General features: G+C 40.9%; 2 protein-coding genes across 12 annotated transcripts in view; both read right to left on the bottom strand.

Annotated features, from left to right (window-relative positions):
* osbpl5 (oxysterol binding protein-like 5) overlaps nucleotides 1-10,410 on the bottom strand; it is a 37,128-nt gene extending 26,718 nt beyond the window's left edge. The window contains exons 1-3 of one of the 2 annotated variants that reach the window (XM_061076230.1): nucleotides 10,199-10,410; nucleotides 860-902; nucleotides 300-361 (exon numbers count right to left, since the gene is read on the bottom strand). The gene's annotated coding sequence lies outside the window, so the exon portion shown is untranslated. The remainder of the gene's footprint in view (nucleotides 1-299; nucleotides 362-859; nucleotides 903-10,198) is intronic. The other variant, XM_061076228.1, reaches the window with a different exon arrangement.
* A 2,390-nt stretch (nucleotides 10,411-12,800) lies between these two features.
* The window catches only part of LOC133008611 (receptor-type tyrosine-protein phosphatase beta-like), a 40,845-nt gene continuing 28,258 nt past the window's right edge, over nucleotides 12,801-25,387 (bottom strand). For 8 of the 10 annotated variants that reach the window (XM_061075839.1, XM_061075843.1, XM_061075846.1 and 5 more), the window contains 24 exons: nucleotides 24,677-24,946; nucleotides 24,223-24,483; nucleotides 23,199-23,468; nucleotides 22,746-23,006; nucleotides 21,791-22,060; nucleotides 21,391-21,654; nucleotides 20,546-20,809; nucleotides 20,038-20,298; nucleotides 19,687-19,947; nucleotides 19,168-19,434; nucleotides 18,371-18,520; nucleotides 17,975-18,179; nucleotides 16,891-17,009; nucleotides 16,695-16,782; nucleotides 16,552-16,596; nucleotides 16,443-16,451; nucleotides 16,224-16,311; nucleotides 15,912-16,002; nucleotides 15,622-15,698; nucleotides 15,316-15,450; nucleotides 14,942-15,058; nucleotides 14,670-14,830; nucleotides 14,319-14,454; nucleotides 12,801-14,202 (listed from right to left, as the gene is read on the bottom strand). In XM_061075839.1, the coding sequence (XP_060931822.1) occupies nucleotides 14,071-14,202; nucleotides 14,319-14,454; nucleotides 14,670-14,830; nucleotides 14,942-15,058; nucleotides 15,316-15,450; nucleotides 15,622-15,698; nucleotides 15,912-16,002; nucleotides 16,224-16,311; nucleotides 16,443-16,451; nucleotides 16,552-16,596; nucleotides 16,695-16,782; nucleotides 16,891-17,009; nucleotides 17,975-18,179; nucleotides 18,371-18,520; nucleotides 19,168-19,434; nucleotides 19,687-19,947; nucleotides 20,038-20,298; nucleotides 20,546-20,809; nucleotides 21,391-21,654; nucleotides 21,791-22,060; nucleotides 22,746-23,006; nucleotides 23,199-23,468; nucleotides 24,223-24,483; nucleotides 24,677-24,946 (4,202 nt within the window). In that variant the 3' untranslated portion in view covers nucleotides 12,801-14,070. The remainder of the gene's footprint in view (nucleotides 14,203-14,318; nucleotides 14,455-14,669; nucleotides 14,831-14,941; nucleotides 15,059-15,315; nucleotides 15,451-15,621; nucleotides 15,699-15,911; nucleotides 16,003-16,223; nucleotides 16,312-16,442; nucleotides 16,452-16,551; nucleotides 16,597-16,694; nucleotides 16,783-16,890; nucleotides 17,010-17,974; nucleotides 18,180-18,370; nucleotides 18,521-19,167; nucleotides 19,435-19,686; nucleotides 19,948-20,037; nucleotides 20,299-20,545; nucleotides 20,810-21,390; nucleotides 21,655-21,790; nucleotides 22,061-22,745; nucleotides 23,007-23,198; nucleotides 23,469-24,222; nucleotides 24,484-24,676; nucleotides 24,947-25,387) is intronic. The other 2 variants (XM_061075840.1, XM_061075847.1) reach the window with 2 other exon arrangements.

Raw genomic sequence — 25,387 nt, 5'->3', positions numbered from 1 at the left:
CAGAGTACATCTATTCCACACCTTAAGAGACGTGCTCTAATTCTCTCTTCTGCTCAGAAAGTGAGTTATGCCTCCTGGCAGCCCTAGGTGAAAATGTGATCTTATTTATGTCAGTTTGAAATTAGACTGACACGTGAAAGAAAACAGGTCTTCAAATGAAATCGTAACCTCTAACTCTAGCATATGAGTGACACAAGCCTTTTAATTAATTGAAGCTTGCAGACAGCTTACCCATTTAATTAAGCATATGTATTATTAAGACATTTAAGAGGGGGCACACAGGTGAAAGCTCAGCTTACCTTTCACCTGAGCCGCAGGAGACACCGCATCCAGGATCCTTCTTGGGTGCAGCCTGTCTCACCTGCAGAGGTACACAAGTAGGAGAAAGGTTTCACTCTTACTGACACAGTACAAACCGCCTTACTCCCAGTGTCTCCTCTTCCCATGCTCCTCCTGTTCACACCACTATGCTAAGGAGAGCGGGACCCCACCCATTCCCAGTCCTAAGGGAGCCGCTGACGTCACCCTGGGCCAAGTGCATAATCTGTTTGCCACCTGCACACACACACACACACACCACCTTCAGACAGTAGCAGCTAGTCACCAGCTACTGGAGATTTGGGGCGATAGAACTACTTGAACGATCATGGATCCAAATAAATGAAAAAAAAAAAAATGTTTAGCTAGTAGCATGTGAAATTATATTATGTGGTAAGAAACAGGATTCTATCCATTGTGTGTTTATTAAGTCAACAAAAAAACTGAACTGCTACAAATAACCATATACAAACAAGACACTAAGACACAGCACCACATTTACAGAGCATTACTGCAACTCTAACACTAAACAAATACACACCTTGGTGCGCTATGTATCCAGAGTGACTGGAGGTATCCGACTCCTGCGGGACAGTATAATGTTCATATTAAAATATCATAATTGTTCATTTGAATGTGGTCGCTCGTTCTAATCGGTACTTGACATAACTTGTAATGTTTAATAATTGTGAATCCAACATCCCATTGTGGCCTTTTGTTTTTCCTTAAAATGCCTCTTAAGAGAGGGAGAGAGAACAATGCATTCTCCAACAGCTGGGGTGTGAGATAATCAACAAATCCAAAAACAAAAAGCACGTCAAATCATCACAAACACATATACCCCTAATACACAACATACACATTACATAGTCACAACAGATCCCGAAACTATATTTCAGTCATGTACCAATATGAAATGAAATATAATTGTAGTAGTAAAAAATAAAAACTTGTGGAAAACCCCTCAGCTTCCCCAACAGGAAGCCAACAAGTGTTAAATGGGTTGGGTATCATGGAGGAATCTGTGCCTTTAAATCCTATCGCTAAGAAAAGGAGGAAGCCATAACACTTGAGAATGTCTAACCTAAATCAGAAGTGAACTGAGAGAGAGTCCCAAAGCTGACGGCGTTAGAGGGACAAAAGGGGAGAGGCGGTGCAGAGGAGACGGAGCCAAATGGAGACAGCAACGAGAGGAAAGCATAAAGACATGGAGAAGAGAGGGGGAGAGGGTAGGTGTGGATGGTCTCAGGGGGCATGGCATTATCAAAATACGAGAAGAGAGATTTGTATGACATCTGACACACATACAAGAATGGGTGCAGGCAAAAAGAGAGAAACCTGAAGGAGGACACGTTGACCCAGAGTTTGGCATGATTTGGATGAAGAACATACTGCCCTACATTTCCTCACTGAGACCAGATGTTTAAGTAACTGTTCATAAGAGATGAACCACATGCCACGTAGAAACCCTTCATTCAATACAGGACCAAAGACCGGAGCAAAAGTGCACAGCATTGGCTCAAGAGAGTCGGTGTTCAAAACTATAATTTGGTTAAGAGACCTGTAATGCTGTCTTTTACTTTTACATTTTTTTCTTGAGGCTTCTAGCAAAGAAGCCAGATTAAACTCAGAAAGGGAACAATTAGCCACACTGGCTCTGCAAATTGAAATCTATACAGGGTGAAACACTGCCACATGCATATTGCATAACCAGTGCTCTGCAAGCTTCTCTCCAAACATACAACCAAGTCACATTTACATCAGAGAACCGTCAGCTCGCCAACTTTCCCTGCAGAGAGCCAGGACTGACTCACAGGAGTCCTGGCCAGATCCTTTCCCACTGGTTTGCAGTTGTGTCTCTGGCTCAATTAGGGAAAACAACACAAAGGCCATGTGCTTCAACTGAGACAATTGTAGTGGTGAGAAACTCAGGCAAAACAGATACTAACTAATGAATAATAATCTTTTGGTAGATCTTTGGGCTACAGATCTTTGCTATGAGTTGCAGTTATACTTGCACTTTGTAAGGATGCATATATTGTTAATGTGGATTTGAGCTACATACATATTTTTGTCCAAAGTTATGTTGTGTATAAGAAAAATCTGATAAATAAATAGCAGTCATATACACCAAACAACTGACCAAAGTTAACACTGAATTTAATACTAGGGCTGAATTACTGTATTTGTCAGCCTCACGTGGCACTACCAAAACTGGGAGGTCTTTGGAGCACCTTGTTTTGGCTGAAACCAGCCGTGAGTAGCCTCATCATTCCATCTGACATCAGACGCTTCACCAAAGAGAACAGCAGTTCCAGCCATAGCATTAGAGAGGTGTGTGTGATATATGTGTTCAGTAATTCAACATGGCCCAAGACAGACATTATAAAATGAAATGGCCCTTTATAGAGGAAAGCTCCCCACCCCTACTCCAATCTTAGACAAAACAGACCATAAACCTAATCACTCTCCCTGTGTGAGTGCAGAAAAATTAGATGCTTGAGACACACTTTACAGGAATGGCACTGGGTCTTGGGCACCCACTATTAAGTACACTCAAATGCCTTCCAGACATTACATGCCCTCCCACTCTGCTGTCCTGTTGTCTTTCAAAATTAGGTTCAATTGAGTTAATACATTAAAACTAACAACAACTGTTGAACAGGATCCAGCTAAATGAGCCAAACAGTAAACGACAACAAGGCCCGACGTCCCAATACTTTGTTCTGGACAAGAAAATGTCACGTTATATAGACAAAAACACATTATTACAGATATTTATGAAGTTAAAGTCGCTAGTTGAAGTAAAGGAAGAAAAATGTTTGTACTGTAACTTCAAGTGAACGACGACAATGTAATTTACTGGTACAAGTTTACCCTGCGCAGCCTGAGGAGCCACATACTGTAAGTAAATGTCACACTGGCCTTTACTCTAGATAATGTTCTGTACTGCTGTACACTAATTATATCGGCAGCCTTTTTTAAAGCACTGGCTCAGCCATTTTCAATGTGGAAAAAAAACATTCATTAAAAAAGCATTTTGCTGTAAATATAATGACTATTTACATTTGTCTTTGCGGATAAAGTTTTTAAATAAGGATGTGATCACCAAGTTTATCATCAAATGTTACTGAAGAATAATTGCAAAGCAGCTTTATTCGAGTTTGGTGCAGGGAGAGGGAGAACAAGGTGTCTTAACACACCAATACTATGGTGTAATTCTACAAAACATTCCATAAGTTTCTGTTTGCTCCATTCACGTTTATGCTCACCCTCTATTCTCTGTCACTCCCTCATGGGAGTTAATCGAAGAATTAAACATCAATAGCATTCAATTAAGTTTCCATTCTCCTGACAGAGATATCTGTTCACTAAAGCAGAGTAACATCAACCCAGGACAGGAACAAGACTGTGAATCCAATCAGATCGACCATCAGTCCACTTAACTGCGTAGATCTGGATGGAGTAGATATGGAAGCGCTGCATCAACAAAAGCAACATAACCTGGCATTAAAAGGACTTCGCTGACATTTTAGAAAAATGCACTTGTTTGCTCACATACTTGGAGAAAGATTAGAGGATCAATATTAATTTTATCTGTGTGTGTTTGGCAGAAAGATCAGACCTGGTCGTGTCTGCCTGAGTACAAAAGAGCAAAAGCAGATGGCTGGAAGAAAGGAGACGAATACGAGAGAGATGGAGAGTGGAGAGATAAAAGCTAAAAAAGTTTAAATTAACGTTTTTTTATCTGAGTGATACCATGAGAAAATCATTGTAGAAACATAATTCAAACTGTTTATAGCCACTATAACCCTTTTAAAGCCACCTTTCCCATACACACGCTGAGCCTTATAGATTTGCGGAGTATAAATTTATAACTGAACTCAGACAATTATCCCATTTCATGGAAACCGTCCATGCTGTGAAATTCGAGGTCTTTCTTAAAGGTCAAGTTGATGCTTGGTTTCTTAAAGCTGCTTGGCAAGGAGGGCTACGTTTGAGCACAAGTTTCCTTTGCGTGTAATTTAACGCAGTGTCTACCCCTCACCTGACTACTCCACGGAGAGAACACACAAATATAACGCTGAAACTTGAGTGCGCATTCTCTAAATCAAAAACATTGTGTCACTACATTAATAGCAATTAACTGATTTGTTTGAAGCCAATAAAATGTCAGGGCAAGAAAACATCAGTAGCCAGATGCCAAAAATTAGAGCCAAGCTGATTCAGTCTCCACAGAGCACCAAGATGACCCTCCAAAGAGGGCTTTAATAGGATGATGTTAAAACCGTGACGTAATCAAGCCTCTCAGTATCACCTCTTTCATAATAAAAACTCTGATAAAATAATGTGATAAACCTACAACAAACCTGCTGTTAATGCAACACAGACACAGCAGCTTATCTCTTGAAACTGAAGATTATGGGCATTTGACGTGTGGTGTGTGCCTCACAGTGCCAATCCTTTTCTGGGACTGTGTACATTACAAAATCGCTCTGCAAGGTCGGCCAGGCAGATAAGAATATGAAACAAATCAGGACATGAAGAACGACATGTGCGTTGAGGCCTCGCAAAAGGTAATTTGTAGAATATTCGATCACGTTTTGGGGGGGTTTAGAAAACTATACCAACAAAGTAAAAACACAGGGTCCTGAGTAAAATTGGAAGCTTTTACACAAGCAGCAGCTCCATACGTTTAGCTTGAGATGAGTGAGAGGTGGATATCGATTGCAGAGGCACTAGCTACCGTGAGAATGCTCCTGCAGTAACTGCCTCTGTGAAAAGAAGAGCAGTGGATCTATGGTGTTAAACCTGCTCTATAAATACACACACCATACCCAGCAGACTAAGAACAAACGTCACAGGGTCACAGGGTGAATAGCAAACCCTAAATTTGAGTGTGTGACATGGGTATGTAAGCAAGAGGCAGGATGAGGTGAGGAACACACAATATATATATATATATATATATATGTTATCTACCTTAAGAATAGATGTGACAAAGGTTGCTGCAGGAAATTCTATGTTTAAGTTAAAATATGAAAACGTGTCAGCATCATGGATTTATACAGCAAGTAAACTATCATAAATATTAATGAAAGCTTAGTTGGGAGAATGAAATCGCTGACAGTGATCCAATATGATCCTCAATAAAAGAAGATGTCTAATATGATAATCAAATGTTGGAATTGTTGGAATCCCTCAAATCCCTCCTGCTTGTACAATGGTGACAGAGTGGCAGTTCTTCTCTCACAAACTCTCTTTGACGAACACTGACAACAGTGTGCAGAGAGTACACAACCAACAGGGGAAACTTTTAATTAGTAAAAGCTGATATGGCGAACCGTTGGAAATGATTGTTAATTTAAAGGTGCAGGTGAATGTTGTCTCAAATGATCTGTTAATGATTATTACCATCATGTCTTAATGTGCCTGAACTCAGTCACTCAGTCGCTGCGTCCAAATAACGTTTCATATTAACACAATCTAGTTCAGACTGGCTCTCTATGGATGCTTCACTGGAGAGAAGAAAAGGTATAAACAACACCTTTATAATACAGTAGTAAAAAGGCTCCTTAGTCCATTGAGATCCAGCAGCTATTGAGAGGAGGGTAGTTGGGCTCAGTTTGAGATCAGCTGGCTGTTGACCTAAAATATTGTGATTTTGGTACAGCATCATTGTTATTGTTGTGTTATTCAACTTTTTTGAAGGAAAACATAGAGCTTGTGACCTTTACGTAGCAGATGTAGACTTGAAATGGCTTGTCGCTGATCACCGAGATACATTACATAAGGTAGCATTAAAGTCACACTGCAACCAACATGAAATCTAATAATAGAAAAAGAGTTTCCAGTTTCCGAGGTCTTTAAAAAGTAACTGCTTTTCTTTGTCTCACAGCTGTAATGAGAAAAGAAGAAGCTGCTTCCCGAGATTAATGTGGGACCGTCACAAAAGGACGGCTGTCTCCATACATTACAGGGTGTTACAGCCCTGGCATTAGCATAAGGAATAGCTAATATTAAAACAGCTATATTTGGTCCAGAGTGGGTTTGCATCTCACAAACAGACATGACATTGATGTAATGTTGCTTGTCAAGTGTGACGTCTCCATAAACAATGTTTTGCATTTGGATACTTTATACGGGAGCAAACAGCATATGTCCCATTGTGTGCCTTTTCATCCATTTAATGATACAGTCATAAAATGAAAATGTTGGCACTGGCTAAGTAACATTCTGAGAGAGAGGAACCTGTTTTTAGACATAAAGGGCAACTTACAGCTGTAAAGAGCTCAGGCGAAAACATTTTGCCGGACCAAGGGAGGGGAATCTTGGCACAATATAAGCTGCTAAAAGTGCATTTGCTCTCTGGGGGCAGAGAGACAGATTCAATATGGGGCAGTATTAACCTAGATTCCCCCACTAGATGTCGGGGAAAGCATTTCCATCTCAGGGGAACTGGAACAGTGCTTAGCCACCCGGAGTAGGACACTTCCCCCTGTTAAGAGCAGTCAGATCCAAACTCACAGTTCATAGATCGGAGAAATTTATGAAAATAACTAATTTTGAAACCGGAAAAATTTGCCCAGATTCAACTGATACCAAGACAATTACAGAACCTGAATACCAACCCTTGTGTGCTGTCTCAAAGGAAGAGACATACACATCTGAACATCATGCATCGTTGCTTAAATACAAAGAGTTTCCTCCTTCATTTCTGCCACATTTCTAATAACAAACAATCCTGAAACTGCTCGACTGAATTTAGAAAAATTAAGAGCACCCCTTCCCCAGTTTTGACATCCTGACACAGGGCGGCAACCTTTCATAAACAATCTTTCTTTTTTATCCTTGTATTCTTAAAATGGATATTGGAGATTTTAATGTAAATAAGGGCGAGAGGGGAGGACGACCTTCGCTACACAATCAGTGTCTTCATCCTCTACACTACCAGGACCCCCCTGAGTGTTTTCTTCTGTAGAGCCACACGTACAGTATGTGGTTGGACATTTTCTGAGAATCCCTCACAGCACAGCATGGAAGTTGGGACATCTGTTGCTGAGTCTTCCCTGCTAGAAAAAGCAACGATTAAACTGCACTCACAACCCACAGCATGTGAGTCAAACAGCACTTCAGTTTCTCACCATGCTTTCATCCCTTCACTGAAAAACACTCTCTCTCCATTCGTCAGTCATGTCAGGGCAAAGCCACAGTTCAAGTTGATAGGCTTAGGGACCAATGCCATTAAATATCCCTGCCTGATTAGTCCAAGGTAGACTGTCACGTGGCAGGACCAGACATGCGTGGGTGTTGACACATCACCACTGAAAACCTCCAATCATTATAAAGAAAATGTATATTATAATATACAGTATATAAGTATATGATTATTTGTTTTGGTCTCAAAGGATTAAAGGTACAGTGTGTGTGAATGCTTTTCTATTGCAAATATGTGGAAAGAAGTTGTACCATAACATAATGGTTGTCAAACCGTCAACACACCACTAGTTGCCAGCTATAATAACCAAAAACTCTATATATATTTAGTTACCTCATCAATTAAGACGATACAGGTCAACGACATTGAGTCTCAGGTATGTACCAGCACTGCTTGGATGCTCAATTGCACAGTTCAAGCACATGCACAAGCAACAGGATGCTGAGTACAGTTCACTTATCGGCCACCAGTGTCATTAATAACCAGGGTTGTTCATTATAACCAGGCATATAACCTGTAAGAGTCCCTCCTAGCAAAGGAAATTAGCTGTTGATTATTTGAAGCAGACTTTATCAAAACCAGAGGCAAATGCAAGTAGTGTGAGTGTTTATTGATCTTATGACCCACTTCCGATTGCCACTCAGCATCAATGACCTTCAAATGTCTAACATGTAATCATCTGTGCTATTGGCACCACTTGCAGTCGGGCATTTTGCTGTCATTCAATATCAGATCAATGTTTGTCCTCCAATGTGAGTCTGACAGAGAATCCTAATACTGGATATAAGCCCGTTATTGTTCCGTATAACCTAATCTGAAGGATTGAGTCGACTATAGGTGCATACAGGTCACAGAGAGGCTAAAGCAAAAGCAAATTAGGACTTTGCAGAGCTTTGAGAGAAAAAGAGAAAGACAGGAACGAGAGATGGCCTGTTAAACCGTCTTTTCTCAGTCTGCAGCAATTTCCCGGATATCACCTCACACTTCACTTCCAGCAGTCTGGTAATCATTTCCTCTTGTGCTTGGATTGCCTCCTCCCGAGGGACACGTTGCAGTAGGCTTTTTAACTATTAACTATAGTGCACTTCTGTGTTACTGTCATGTCTGGCAAAGCCCAACGCCACACAATGCCACACAATGCCACACCGTTAAAGATGATGAGCTCCTCTATATTTGTCTGCACTGAGAATAGGCCGAGGTAAATGAGGGGAAGTGGCACGTTGTGTTGTGAGCATTTGGTCGTGTTGTGAGTATTTGGTTGTGTTTTGAGTATTTGGTTGTGTTGTATGGATTTGGTTGAGTTTTGAGCATTTGACCGTATTGTGAGCATTTGGTTGTGTTTTGAGTATTTGGTTGTGTTGTGAGTATTTGGTACTGTTGTTGGTGTTAATGTTAACAAGTGTTCCGAGTATTTGACAGTGTTGTTAGTGTTTAGAAGTGTAGTGAGCATTTGGTTGCGTTTTGAGCATTTGACAGTATTGTGCGCATTTGGTAGTGTTGCGAGTATTTAATTGTGTTGCAAGTATTTGGTCATGCTGTGAGTATTTGGTAGTGTTGTGAGTATTTACAGGATGTTTTCTGTTTGCCACTCATTAGGCAATGAATGTTCTGTAATTTATTCTTCTCCACTGGCTCAAATGTACACACACACACACAGTTACAAGCCAACATTGGCAGCTTGTCTATCAAGTTCATTCTTGAAGCTGAACTTTGGACAAATACATCCCAGGTATAATCTTACAATCCATTAATAACAACGCTGAACATCCCCTTGTGTCTTAAGGAGGGAGGTCCCTGCAGAGAGACAGAGGTCCCTGCCTGTTGACAGTCATAACGCTGGTGCTGGAGGTGAACATGACAAAAGGTTGCAGCTTTGGCATTAAACCAGCAACTCGAGTTGAACCTCAAGATGTCTTGGCCTGCACCGCATATGCAGTTTGACCTTTAAATGTCTGCCCACCTCCCTGCTCTCCTGCAAAATCTCCTTTCACACACCGCATTGTGTCTCCACGTTACACACATGCACACAGTGTGCAACACGTCGTGCGTTGCGTGACACAACAACTCAGTGTGGTTTGAGTAATGGGGGGGTTGTTGTGTTGCACCGCTGCACAGCAATACGTGTGTGTGTGTGGTGATTCCCTGCGATTGCTGCTCCGCCACATGCACCGTTATACAGGGGCAGCCCCGGTCCTGTTTCCCCCCCCATCGGACCGGTGGGACACCCGGGACAAGGGACAGACCAAATACGAGGAAATGAAAGTGAAACCTCCTACACATCCTTTAGGTTCTCGGGTTGCCATGAAAACCAGTGCCAGCCCGCTACCGTGGAGAAGGGCTGTTTTACTTTATGCAGCTAGCTAGTACCGCTAGCCACTGCCCGGGTTAGACAGCTAACACACACACACACACACACACACACAGAGATAGCGTTACTACGACGGCTGGAGACATTCCTCCGAACAGCGCGTCGTTAAAATGTCCACAAACCTCTGAAATACGACACAAAACACACCCTCCCCTTTTCTACAGGTCCGGGCTATACAAGCTAGTTAGCGCGGGTTAGCACGTAGAGCAGACTTTAGTTGAAGTAGCCCGAATAGGAGCAAGTTATCTTTCGACGGCGGGAGGGAAGGCAAGCGGATAGAACACCCAACTCACTCGGCGTCGGCAGCGGCGCTCCTGCGGCTGTTTCCGGGCTTCCTCCCGGGTCCAGCGGGCATAGCACGGGGCTGGTGGCCGGCGGGGGCAGTGGCTGTGCTGGACGGGTCAGAGTCGGCTGGAGGAGAAGTTGCTGTGGTTCAACATGGAGCGTGAGGAGGCTGGACCGACTGGATCCTCCCGCTGCTGCTGCTGCTGCGGCTCATCTGCCCCGCTGCTGCCCGCCTGTGTGGCCGCCGCACCGGGAGACTCTGGCGACCCCTGTGGCCGCAGCAGCGCACTGCACCTGCTGCTGCTGCTTGAATGGCGGAGACACCGAGCGTCGAGATCCAGTGGTTTGTGTGACGTACATCATGGAAAACCCATTTCCGCCACTGGGATGTGTATCCATAGATTTATATAAATCTATGTGTGTATCAATATATTGATTTATAATGCAATATAAAGTTGATTCATCAAGTATTTAAAAAGTCTCCAATTATTTGAATTACATTTGAAATCCTATTTGGGGTTAGGGTTAGATATATAGATAGATGGGTAGATAGATAGATAGATAGATAGATAGATAGATAGATAGATAGATAGATAGATAGATAGATAGATAGATAGATAGATAGATAGATAGATAGATAGATAGATAGATAGATAGATAGATAGATAGATAGATAGATAGATAGATAGATAGATAGATAGATAGATAGATAGATAGATAGATAGATAGGCAGCCATTGAATTCCACAGCTCGGAGAGGGTATTCAATGGATAATATAAATTTTGTGAAAAATAATATCAAAAACAGAAAGTCTACCGTCTTTTCTTTTAACACTTTTTAATCGATCTGTGAATCATTGATCCCGCCTTTCCGCCTTTAAATACGATGGCGCCTCACTGTGGATAGATGGCTGCACAGCATCCAGTAGCAGCTCTTTCCCCAAACAAGCAGCTGATCTTTGACTTTTCTTACCTGTGAACATACTGTGAGTTCATAAAGATCTCTGTTTTATTTCGTCGGGAATTCACAAAAATGTTGTCTCGCCATGTTAATGAAAGTGAGAAAATCTGATCTGCATCCACACCATCAAGTGTCACAGCTTCTTCTCTGATTCCTCTGTTGTTCATGTCTTCTTACCTTGAATTGCGGGACCATTGAGACTGCACTGTGTCTTCCTGCAAACTGAATGTCCATCTCAGCTTTACTGACCCTTAACATTCTTTAGCCAAGTGAGATAAAGTGACAAAACCAATGCTAATATTATGCTACACGCCAAACTTAAACAGACACATTTACAGAACAGGAAATCTATCTATGAGCACAAACCTTCATTTATTTATCATTTATATATCCAGAAACAGCTAAAAAAAACAATTACCACTTAAATCAGAAGCTAATCCATTACCGTGGATTTACAGGCACATTTAATTTCACCAGCTTTTAATTTCCCACTTGCAGGTGAGGTTCCCGTCATAATGGCCTCAACTCTAAGTGTACTACTAGGAAGCGAGACAGAGGCGGTCAAATGCCAAATCTATTTTCAACTTGTGGATCACGGACATGAAGCAAGGATGGGGAGTGGAGGGGTGGAGCATGTGGGAAACATCAGGCTTTTAATGAAAACAACATGTTGACAAATCTCATATTACCCCCTTGTGAGGATCATCTGCTGAACCGTGTGACAATGATTGCTGTGGAAACACCATCGTATTGTCCAAAGTGTAAGTCTGATGGGAGGGAAGAGCAGTAGAACAGGAACTTTTTTAAATATGCGGAACACGCTCTTTGGTTTTCCTCATGAAATAAAAAACAGAAATGGCATCACTTATTCATCCTCTGGGGCTGCACTTAGCTACCTGCAAACTTAATGGAGCGCTGAATAATGCAGAGGTGCACCACCACCACCACCTCTCGATCCTCCTCTGCAGTTAGCAGGACAGAATCCCTCTGATATCTTCCATTTGACTGAAACAACTCAGAAACTATTTACAGAATGAATGCTTCAGTTAGGGTTAGGGGTTAGGGGTTAGGGTTAATGTGTAACCCTACAGTGTAATGTCAAATACAGCTGGTACAGAGCTTCTATGACAGGCGGTCACCTAGAGAGGCTCTCAGTAGAGGCCACACCACCGCCAAAGGTCTAATAGCTTCCTTAGATTTAAACAAGCTGCATCAAATTGCACACTGCTTATGTTTGTCAGTTCTGCTTTTTTCTATCGAGATCAATTCGTTATTCTGTGGTGAATCAGTGAAAGTGGATTTGTCCCCTGCTCCTGATTTCCTGATATTGACATGTGATGATGAGTTTCATGAGAAACGGTCCAGTACGTTTTGCGTAGTCTGCATCATACAAACAAATGGACAGAGGTGAAAACATAACCTTCTTGGTGGAGGAATTGTCGGCTTGTACAATTTTATCCAGAACCACAACTGTCTGTATTCTGTGACATCAGCGTACAGCAAATGACCAGGGGGAAATTTATATTACTACATTTAATGCATAGAGTGAAGCAAATTAATTCTAATCAAGAGATCGATGCCAAACTTACACAGATTCAAGCCACACACATGAACATATGTTGAGGAAAAAATGTAGTAACATCTTTTAATACAATTTTATTCCACAAATTGAAAACAGTATACACATAGATAAACCTTACTTATACATTTTAAATTTTGCATTGTACCAGCAAGCATTTCATAAAGCATCTCAAAAACATCCTAATAACTATTTGCTACTTTTTGTTTTTTATTCAAAATGTGTGCTCAATCATTTTAAGAACAATTTCTATAAGGTGGTTGTTAAATAATCTGCTGGGTAACTGCACACATCATTCATCTTTAGAAGAAGAAATATATAACGCGCCTTGTGGAAAATTCTGCCCTTAAGAAGGACAAAAATAAAGCTTATGCTCTTTGGTGGTTTCAACATCACAGGAAGTTTCCCCTGAGAGAGCAGATATGCAGCAGGAAGTGATGTAACCCTGTTGTTTCTATTAGGAATTAACAATGTAGAAAAGACGGACAAAACAATGCAAAGCACACACTGTTGCAGTAGGGATTTTCTTAACAGCACATTAACCAATAAATGTCATTTTCCATTGTTTGAGTTCCTGAGGTTTTGTTTAATGATGTCACCCATAATCTTAAAAATCTATCTGAAACAGTCAGATACAGGAAGAACAGCAAAATGTTCTAAAAAGTTTCTCAAAGCACAGGCATAAATATAATCAAAGATCGTACAAACGTAAAAATGTGGAAAGTATAGAAAATCTAATGCATCCAGTGCATTTACTACAAGACATACAAATACAACGTATTCTACAACAACACAACAACACAACTTTATTCAAAGACATTGTTTAAATTGGTAAAAGAGGTGCAAAAAGCATCAGACAATCTTCCAAAAAATATGAAGTTAAAAACAGTCCATGTTTTTCTTATTCAGAATTTTCAAACATGAATGTAAAATGCCTTGACAAGCATCCAACAAATAACCTGAGCTGAAAATGCAATCAACATTAAGTCGTATACAGTAGTAAGCAAGCACAAAATAATAAATGACTTATACAAACTAATCCAAGACAGATGTTTTACACACGTCCTGAAATAATGTGGTGATTATGTGACTATATCCACCATCAAATCTCAATGAACATTCTTCCCTATTGTCAGACATTCAACATTTTTGAACAAATAAATACCAGAAGAAACACATTCAAATCCAGAAAAGTTACACGTTCCTCAACGAGAACGATACGGTTCAAAAAATAAATACAGCACAATCTATTTAAAGCCTTCCCTTTTACAAATGTCTGCTCAGCTCATTGCTACGAGAATAAAGAGAGACCTGAGCAGCTTCTCTGGCCTATGCAATGTTTTATCTTTTTTGGGGTTTTATGTTCTCGTATTCAGAGAGCGCAGCCACGTTTTGGTAGATTAGATCCACATTGGTTCCAGTTCTTGACCTGATGATGTCCATGGCGCACTGGTTTAGGAACACATACTGATCCTGCAGGAACGACAAACACAAATTGTTTTCTGAGCTGCGGCAAACGGATCATTCCAACAAACATGCACAAGAAGACACATGCAATCCAAACCACAGTGAACATGAGCGTGTCCTACCTCTGTCTGCACCATAAGGGTCCGGTGCATGCGCTGATCATGGACGATGCCATAAACGTCCACGCAATTGTCCCTTTCAATCTGGAAGATCAAACGGTCAATGGCTATGAAGGTCCCTGTACGACCAACACCAGCACTGAGAGGAGACAAGGTAGACAACACAGGATTGAGGAGAACATCAGATTCATGTTTCTAAGAACGTTACATAGGATTGAAGGCAGACGTTTGTATGTGTGTGTGTTTGTGTTTGTGTGTGCGTGTGTGTGTGTGTGTGTGTGTGTGTGTGTGTGTGTGTGTGTGTGTGTGTGTGTGTGTGTGTGTGTGTGTGTGTGTGTGTGTGTTCATTCAGACCTGCAGTGGACCACTGTAGGAGAGTGTCTGGAGAACTGGTCCATGTGCTCTCTGACCAGATGTCTGAAGTCGATGAGGAGCTCAGTGGTTTCTGGCACCCCATGGTCCGGCCAAGCCGTGAAGTGGAACTGACGCACAGAGCGTGTCTCTGCGGTTTTCACCTGAGGAACAGACAACACCAACTCAAAACAGATCCCAAATAAACACTGGTAGGTGATGGATAAACAGGTGTTTTTCTTGGCATATATACAGTATAACATGTCGCCACTTACATTTTTTATGTCAAAGTCCCTGATGGTCCAGTCGTCCAGTGGTATGTCAGAGGTTGTTGTCACAGTGATGTTTTCACAGTTCTTGGTGTCGAAACCCCAGTACTGCTCACATTTGACCTGTGAGGAGAAAACACTCCCTCATGTGCCTGTATTTAATTTAAAGGGACTGTTGGGCTTTGGCCATGGACTGTACATAACACGGCCCTGGTGGCAGTATGAGCTCATTCCAGTCGGTTTGAAACAACGTTTTAGATTTTAGGACGAATCTGGACAAAGATGCGGCTCTAGGATTTTTTCTTAAGCCTATTTAATATCGTGATATAGTACAAGTAGGTATGCAAGGTATGTAGGTATAAGTTTGTGTCTGTACTCACTCGTCCCTGTTCGTTACAGCGTGTCAGCATCACCAGGGTCAGTACATTCTTCTCCCATATCATCCTCCAGAAATCGCTGACTGTGACGGGCAAAGGACCCTGAGCTGCAATAAACTCCTTCCTGGAGTTGTAACCCTGCCGAACAAAAAACATCATCACAGAACACGACACTTTGTCCCATTCAGCTTTCTCTCAGATTCAATGTGGACGAAGGTGGGATAGTTTGAACATCACTGAGGCAAAAGAATGAGCAGTTTAGTGTTAAATTCTGAAGCGATGACTGAAGCAGGGAGTGTCAGTACGCACCGGCATGTAGTTAGCATTGATGTAGTCATCGAATGGATTTCCATGGATGATAGAGAGTTTCACCCGAGAAAAGTCGTCTAGGAGGCGACAAAGGAGGTTAATGAATGGAAATCCATAGAAATGATTTCAGAGTATTTCCCTATAAACTCTGAACTACAAGATGCATGATAACAGTTATTAAATGTCCAAACAAAAATAGGATTATAGCAGCAGGTACACCTATGTCGGGCGATGATTTAAGCAGTGTTACTGTTGAGAGCAGCCGAGGTGGAGCTGTTTAGGTGACTCACATGGAAGGACGTTGCTGTAACGGTTCTTGGACTTGTTCTCTATGGTCAGAGCGCTCGTCCTCGACTGGGCGGTACCAACGGCCTTCAGGTCCTATGGAAAGAAAGGGAGAAATTAATGGTCGATGTTTGGATGGATGCACGATTCAAAATCTGGTGGCTTTGTTTTTATTTTTTGTTTCCGTCTTTATTTCCATTTTCTTTGCAGTTGGTTGCCTCATTGGGTATTTGTTGTGTGTGCATTGTTTGGCGGTAGGCTATAAAACTGTTCAAAATCAATTAACAGAGGTTAGGATGACTGCACTTATATTTCACCTCAAACTCTTCAGCGAAGCCACAGTTTGAGTCTGCCCTCTGCTTCTTGTAGTACTTCTCGTAGTCCTCGATCCTCACAGCCAGACTCCTGCTCAAACGGACACCAGCGATAAGGGGAGAAATGTTCTGAGAACCACTTCAGTGCAGTTCATGCTGTTCCACACGTTGTGTGTGACACTTGATAGATATGACCAGTTATTTAAAGGATTTTTTACTTACACTTTGGCTCTGGAAAAGGAAAGAGGAAAAAGAAACATTGACTGACAACCACTACTCTTGTAAATTTACTTTAAACTTAAAGTAAACTGGCAACGATAAAACCCCTTACCTCATGGATTGAATCTGGATGTCTGACGGCTCTTTTCTGCTAAACCTACAAAACATAAACAGTGAGTTTTAAATGGATTTTTATTCACACGGACATAAAGGTGATATTATACATAATTTCTATCAGTGATGGCAATTGCCAACCTTTTCCAGTAGATTATGAAGCCAATGAGGATGATGAAAAGAATGCAAAAAATTCCAAGTGTTGCTCCGACAGCAACGCCGATGACAGCTGGAATCAAAGGTTACGACAGAGAGACAACAGAATTTTCATGTGAGAAAAAGACAGTTTCATGGAGAATAAAAAACAAAGACACAAAACAAGGTTGTATGATTGTACCTGGGTTTTGTGGGAGTATTACAACAGTGAAGAGATTTGTTACTGAGGCCAGAGACTCCTCAAAGTTCACAAGCTCATCCTGCGTCAGAGTCACATTGGTGAACAACACGATGGCATATCTGCAGGATAAAAGATTTCAAATCCAACTTTAACATTTATCTTAACACTGTGTGACTTTGACACTTTGACTCTCAAATGCCGAATCTACACAAAACACAAATAACCAGATTGTGTTAAAACTGAATTACAGTTTAAAAACGTAATAACTTGATTTTAAAGAAACTTGGAATGATGGGACATGGGCCAAGATGACCCATTAAAATTTGTCAAGGGATTTTCTTCAACATTGGCCTTTTCTTTTTACCTTTATTGAAAGGACAGCTTAAGCAGGAAATGAGGAGAGAGTGGGGGAAATGAAGCTACAGGCCATGTCGGAACAGAACCTGGACACTGCAGGAGGCCTCGGGACTCCCTATATGGGTTGCTTGCCATCACATCTGGTTGAGCAGGCACTACACTGATCTTCATAAACAAAAATCTGACCTATTTAGGTGACAGATCTATTGTGTGTGCATTCCAAATAAAAAACTTGATCAACTGGACTGAAATATGGTTATCAGGGGAAGTGTGATAATGAATTTTTGCAAGGCGGTCAAAGGGACAGTTCCAGGAATTTTTATTATCACTTTCTGAAGAATTGTGGAGTAGGGGCCTTGGTGGAGGTATATGCTCTGCTAAGTGCCATGCTGCTTTAGACTGGAGCATCACAACTTTCCTCTGACACTTCCTAAGTTATTCTTTTCACCATGGTCCGAGTTGCTGCAGTGTTCTTCATCTCCATACACAGTTGCTCCCTCTTCAGCTCCGGCAAACCAATCACTGCTGGGTAACTCACTGCTTCTGGTTTGTCGGTGCAGGAGTGTCACCACAGACACAAGATGCATAATAATATATAATAATAATAGATTTATGTTTTGCTCATTCAGCCCCGTGTCATTTTACAATTTTACATTTTGATGTAAAAGTCTAACAGCAATAATTAAGAAGTTACGGTGTTGTACACAGTGTCATATTTAGTCCTTACTGGTATTGTCCAGTGGCATCCAGAGCACCATTAGTGTAGCCATTCCATTTAGTTTGATCTCCTACTTCTATATTCAGATGGTTCCCTCCACTGCGTGACTGGGGGTTTCTCTCTTTGACTGTTGCCAGGTACATTGGAGTTTTCCCAGCCCTCCATTGATCGTAAGTGTTCCTCATGTACTTCTTCAAATTTGAAGCGTCAACACCTGAAAGGACAGAAATTAAGAAATGAGCAAATACAGTAACTGGCTTTTGAAAGTTCTTGTCTTACATATATGAACAAAATAAAGACAACAGTGAGAAACACTTAGGACCTAACACATTGATCTCCAGGATACAAGTCAGAAGCCATTCAAATTGAATATCCTGACACTAAAGCAAAAAAAGAGAAACCCACCATCAGGGTTATTTTTCACCAGCACGCCAACATGTGTGACTCGCCCTTTGGAGTCATCCAGAAGTTCTCTGTTGATCTCAAGGGAGAACTTGTTGTGTGTCACCCCAGTCAATACCAACAGTTCCTCTAAGTTGGGTGGGATGGGAGGAACTTTTGAAAATAACAAAAGAGAAAATATCAACTGCAAAGAGAATACAGCAAATAAAATAAAAAATGGTTGGGTAACCATGTCATTTTATTTTCAGTCTACCTACATTTTGTCCAGCCTCATATGAGGTCATTGTGATCTTTGACCTTTAACCTCTGAAATCTACTCAGTGAAATTTGAGACCAGTGACAACTGGTCAAAGTTTTAAGAGATTCCCTGAAGACAGACTTGAGACATCACATTCAAGAGGCCAAACGCATGTTCTGTGAGGCTAATGTGGAAGGCAACTTTCACCACATAAAGCTTATCAGTTAATCCGTGAGTCTAAGTGAACATTTGGGCCAAAATTGGAAGAAGTTTCTCGAGGCGTTCTTAAGATAAAGCATTCAGAAGGAAGAACTGGGGTTCCATCACCTTGAATCAAATCAGTTCATGTTTGAGTTCAGGTGAAAGTTTTTAACAAATCTGAAGAAATTCACTTGGAATATTGCTAAAAACTTGCGATCACAAGGTCACAGTGACTTTGACCTTTGTCCGCCGAATTCAGGTCAAGCTCATGTATGAGATCAATGTGAATGTTTGAAAAAAAATTGTGAGGATTCCCCTGAGGTGTTTCTGAGATGTGCTCTCATAATGCATAACGTCCTACCTGTAATGCCTGTGAAGCTCTCACAAAACACAGGAGAGCTGGGCGGTCCACAGCTCAGAGTCACCACAGTCTGCCTGTATTTAGTATTGTGATGAGGGTAGACCACAGTATAATTATATGAGGTGTTTGTTAAGATTGTGAAGTTGACGTCATCGGCAGTGACCCGTAAGCCGGAGTGCTGGCCCCTGGGTTTGTTCCAGGAAAGGATGATTTTTGCCTCGGGTTCGTTTGGACCTTCACATTTTAAGTTGTTCACTGGGCTTGCATCTGCAGCATCAAACAGAAATGTGTGTATGTTAGGGAAGTGTAGCACCAATAATTCCTTAGTTAAACAGACAATTACATGAAAGTATATTATTCTGATGATTCAGAGATCACTGCCAGCAACATAAGCTTCAAAATAGAATAAAACACTTTCTAACCATCATCACACCTAAAACAAACCCTTTTCATACATGCACTATTAAAAACTGACTTAAAATAAACTAAATAAATTTAAAAAAGCAGTTATGACCATACTTGTGCAGCTGGAATTCCTTGTGGTGATGCCCGGCTTCCCATCAGAGATCTCTGGGGTGACACTAAAGTTATGTCGGCTGCCAGGGTCCAGGTCGTCTATCGTATATGTTGTTTCCTGCGTTGTGATATTTTGGAGCCCATGGCGGTTTGTCCACTTAAAATGGTAATGAAAGCTTCCTGTGTATTCAACAGGATCCCATTCGACTGTGATGTTGTCCTCTTCAGTCGAACGAGCCACGACAGACTTAACACGCAACGCAGCTGATGGTGTAAAAGATATTCGGATTGAAGATAACTAAACACTTTGACAATGTGAAATAAAGAACAAGAAGTTACAGGAAGGATTCTTACCAGTGTACTGTGAGGTGCAGTTTCCCTCTCCTTCAGTGCCATCCGCTGCAATGACGAAAACACAGAAGGTGCAGTTTGTCCCAGGGGTGAGCGCTGAGATCTCTGCAGCTTGTACTTGAACGGTTTGGTTTTGGGAGCTGCAGCCTGTCGTCTGAACACGATACTTATATTCATTCTTGTACTGCAGAGGTTCACTCCAAACCAGACGTCCACTGGTTGTGTTTAAGGTTTTAACCTCCAACCCAGTAATGCTATGAGGCCCTAAAAACAGAAAAATGGAAAGAGAGCATTTGAAAACAGCAACTTATATCACCTCTAAGTTCATATTCTCTCAAATTAGCTGTGCTTCTTTCTGTGCAAGCTAAAGAGACAAAAAGCTAAAGGAATAATGTTTAACTAAATAATGTTTAATTTATTGAAATTTTCTTATTTTCCTTCATAGGCAGAATATTGTATATTTACAGACATAGACAGTATCTGTGAGAGAGTACTAATACACAGTACACACGTGTGAAGTAGTGAACTGTCACAGGAGCTGCTGGAGTGCCATCTTTTGTCTGAGTCGTGACAGTGAAGCTGGTGTTGATCCCTGATACAAGTCCGGTGCTTGTGAATGTGGTGTTGAAAACTCGATCTTCAGGAAAAGAGAAGGTGTTTTGGGTCACAAGCACCACATATGATTGGCCAGTGTTGCTGTCCAGCTGCTCCCACACCAAGGTCACTGTGGTTGCGGTGATTCTTTCCTGTCTCAGCATGGTCACAGAGTCCGGTCCTGAGAAAATATAACAGATGAGACACTGACGAAATGCAAAATAAGTCTGTTTTCATGTGAAATTGTCTGAATGACACCTTCCACACGTAAGTGGTAAACATCACTGGGATTATTTTTTAAACAATTTCAGCCAATAGATCCCTTTCAGCTAAATTGTACACACTAAACCTGTGAAAAAAGAAATGATAGCAACAGTGGAAACAAGACACATGTTGCCATCAACTTTATCGTCAAACTGCTTTCCTGGTGCAAATAAGCACAGGGGTGTCAATATGCTGTCATTATTCGTTTTGTGCTCAATATGTGACTTTGTGCTTCATAACTTTGATTTGATATGATAAAACCCAAGGTGTCAGGGCCTGAATCAGGGATATTTTGGCTTAAAATGTGAACAGCAGGTGGAAATAGAAAGGCATCCTCCATCTTTGTGGAAAATTGTAGGATCCTGTGTTTTTGGTGATTAGAATCCATCGGCCGCCTTTCGAATTTTAGCTTTCTTCATATGGGTCCTCAAACTTTATGGAAGAGCAAATGCATTCACATATGTATATTGACACATTTAAGAAACTTTGAAGACATACTTGTATAATTTGATGTGTTTTCCCCTGTCGACTTCACCTCTTCCACATATGTAAACACAAAAAAGGTGTACAGATTTCCAGGCTTCAGGTGGGAGAAGGTGTAAGACTCTGTCTCTGATCGATTCTTCTGAACCTCTGTGGCATTCTGGAGCGCCAACACCAGGTAGGAGTAGGAAGGCTTATAATCACTTTGTCTGAGCCACGTGAGTCGGATCGCGGTGGTGGTCACATCCCTCACCGTGAGGTTAGTCACTGCTTTGGGCACTGCAGCAAATACAGCAAAGGGTTATGTAATCAAATAAATGCCGGAGTAGAAAACAGTGTCTCACAATTTTGAGTTTGACTAAATTGTTGCCAAGAAACCATTGAGTTGACTGCGTGTAAAAATGGAAGCTCTTACTTGTGTAACTCAATGTCTGCTCCTCCGTAGATTCCCTTCCTGACGCCGCTATTACTCTGATACTGATATTATATTTATTTCCTGGCTCCAGGTCAAGTATATCAGTGCTGTTGCTGTCCACTGTTGTTGTCTTAACAAGACCCCCTGTGATGTTGAAGGTTTCAACCACATATTTGTAATAAAGCTGGGCTCCAACAGGGTACGACCATTTCACTGCGACTGAGGTGGTGGATCGAGGGCTGGCTGCAACGTTCAGCACAGGATTGGGCTCTAGGATGATGTTGTGGAGAAGATGATGGAAATGTTTGTGAAAGCGAGAGAGCAAGAGATGTCCATCACATTCTTCATGATGCATCATGTATATGTTATATGATATGCAGTTTTTATAGACTAAATCTCTTCAAGAGAAAGAGACGTTTGTCCTTTTGTGGCACCCTGTTTCAAGTAAAAGGAGAATTAGTTATATTAAGGGACCTGAGGATTTTTTCATACTGTACTTCACTGTCCTCAGGTAGGGTAGATAATATGGTGACTAATGTTTGACAGAGGTAATGGTCAGATGCGTATATAAACAATTAATAAAAAGTTTATATATATTGTAAGGACATTTAGGGGTTTACTGATATGAATTAGTATTAAACAGGAGAGTGGTCTCTATACACGGATAATTAATGGAAATAAAGACACATCAACTGGCATTAAAATACCAGACAAATACTGTACATTCATAACCTCTTTAAAATGTCTTGATTCTTACATTTAAGTGCGTTATAAACTATATATACATGTTCTTCTGATAGATTCGGCATCTTTTTAGTTTTAGATGTTGACAATGATTAACTTATTGCTGGAATAACTTTAACTGCTACAAACATGAATTTTCTCAAAATTAATCAGGAAACTGCAACTGTGTATGTTTAATCGACAGATGTTGACACCAGGAAGTGGAGCTTACTTGTGAATGAAGTGAAAGTGTAAGGGTCTCCTTGTGTCTTATTGTCTCCAGCTACAGCGATGATGGTTATGGTGTGGTTAGAACCAGAGGTCAGCTCTGACAACACAGCAGAGGTGTTGTTTGTTAACATTGTCTTCCGCAGCCCTCCACCATTGTGCCACTCCAACCTGTACATGAACACCTGACCAGGAGGCGCGGGCCAGGTTAGAGAGATGGAGGACGTGGTTGAGGACACAGTAGGTTGCCAGATTATACCTGGCTCTATTGGAGGAGAGGAGAAGGGAGGAGAGGAGAGAGAGGAGACAATTTAAAATTGATCAAAACACGAAAACCATCAACATAAAACTTAAAACATAATACATAAACAAAAGAAAGAAAAACTATGATGTGGAAAATTATGTTCATCATCTTACTTATGTAATGAGAAATCTCTGTTAAAATGGAAGCTCTTACTTGTGTAACTCAATGTCTGCTCCTTCGTAGATTCACTTCCTGACGCCGCTATTACTCTGACACTGATATTATATTTATTTCCTGGCTCCAGGTCAAGTATATCAGTGCTGTTGCTGTCCACTGTTGTTGTCTTAACAAGACCCCCTGTGATGTTGTAGGTTTCAACCACATATTTGTAATAAAGCTTGGCTCCAACAGGGTACGACCATTTCACTGCGACTGAGGTGGTGGATCGAGGGCTGGCTGCAACGTTCAGCACAGGATTGGGCTCTAGGATGATGTCGTGGAGAGATGATGGAAATGTTAGTGAAAGCGAGAGAGCAAGAGATGTCCATCACATTCTTAATGATGCATCATGTATATGTTATATGATATGCAGTTTTCGTCGCTGCTAAGCACACAAAGTAATACATTATTAAAAAAATACTATTACAGTACAAAATAGAGTAAATCTCTTCAAGAGGAAGAGACGTTTGTACTTTTGTGGCTTCCTGTTTCAAGTAAAAGGAGAATTAGTGATATTAAGGGACCTGAGGATTTTTTTTATTGTATTTCACTATCCTCAGGTAGGGTAGATAATATGGTGACTAATGTTTGACAGAGGTAATGGTCAGATGCATATATAAACAATTAATAAAAGGTTTATATATATTGTAAGGACATTTAGGGGTTAATTGATATGAATTAGTATTAAACAAGGCAACAATTACTGGAGAGTGGTCTCTAACCACGGATAATTAATGGAAATAAAGACACATCAACTGGCATTAAAATACCAGACAAATACTGTACATTCATAACCTCTTTAAAATGTCTTGATTCTTACATTTAGGTGCGTTATAAACTATATTTACATGTTCTTGTGATAGATTCAGCATCTTTTTAGTTTTAGATGTTGACAATGATTAACTTATTGCTGGAATAACTTTAACTGCTACAAACATGAATTTTCTCAAAGTTAATCAGGAAACTGCAACTGTGTATGTTTAATCGACAGATGTTGACACCAGGAAGTGGAGCTTACTTGTGAATGAAGTGAAAGTGTAAGGGTCTCCTTGTGTCTTATTGTCTCCAGCTACAGCGATGACGGTGATGGTCTGGTTAGAACCAGAGGTCAGCTCTGACAACACAGCAGAGGTGTTGTTTGTTAACATTGTCTTCCGCAGCCCTCCACCATTGTGCCACTCCAACCTGTACATGAACACCTGACCAGGAGGCGCGGCCCAGGTTAGAGAGATGGAGGACGTGGTTGAGGACACAGTTGGTTGCCCGATTATACCTGGCTCTAATGGAGGAGAGGGGAAGGGAGGAGAGGAGACAGAGGAGACAATTTAAAATTGATCAAAACACAAAAACCATCAACATAAAACTTAAAACATAATACATAAAGCAAAAGAAAGAAAAACTATGATGTGGAAAATTATGTTCCTCATCTTACTTGTGTAATGAGAAATCTCTGTTAAAATGGAAGCTCTTACTTGTGTAACTCAATGTCTGCTCCTCTGTAGATTCACTTCCTGACGCCGCTATTACTCTGACACTGATATTATATTTATTTCCTGGCTCCAGGTCAAGTATATCAGTACTGTTGCTGTCCACTGTTGTTGTCTTAACAAGACCCCCTGTGATGTTGTAGGTTTCAACCACATATTTGTAATAAAGATGGGCTCCAACAGGGTACGACCATTTCACTGCGACTGAGGTGGTGGATCGAGGGCTGGCTGCAACGTTCAGCACAGGATTGGGCTCTAGGATGATGTCGTGGAGAAGATGATGGAAGTGTTAGTTAAAGCGAGAGAGCAAGAGATGTCCATCACATTCTTCATGATGCATCATGTATATGTTATATGATATGCAGTTTTCGTCGCTGCTAAGCACACAAAGTAATACATTATGTAAAATACTATTACAGTACAAAATAGAGTAAATCTCTTCAAGAGGAAGAGACGTTTGTCCTTTTGTGGCACCCTGTTTCAAGTAAAAGGAGAATTAGTGATATTAAGGGACCTGAGGATTTTTTTTATTGTACTTCACTATCCTCAGGTAGGGTAGATAATATGGTGACTAATGTTTGACAGAGGTAATAGTCAGATGCGTATATAAACAATTAATAAAAGGTTTATATATATTGTAACCCCTAATATATATATTAGGGGTTTACTGATATGAATTAGTATTAAACAGGGCAA

Source organism: Limanda limanda, chromosome 8 (assembly GCF_963576545.1).
Source record: "Limanda limanda chromosome 8, fLimLim1.1, whole genome shotgun sequence".
NCBI lineage: Eukaryota > Metazoa > Chordata > Actinopteri > Pleuronectiformes > Pleuronectidae > Limanda > Limanda limanda.
Note: the sequence above shows the minus strand (reverse complement) of the source record. Positions and strands in the feature narration are given on the sequence as shown.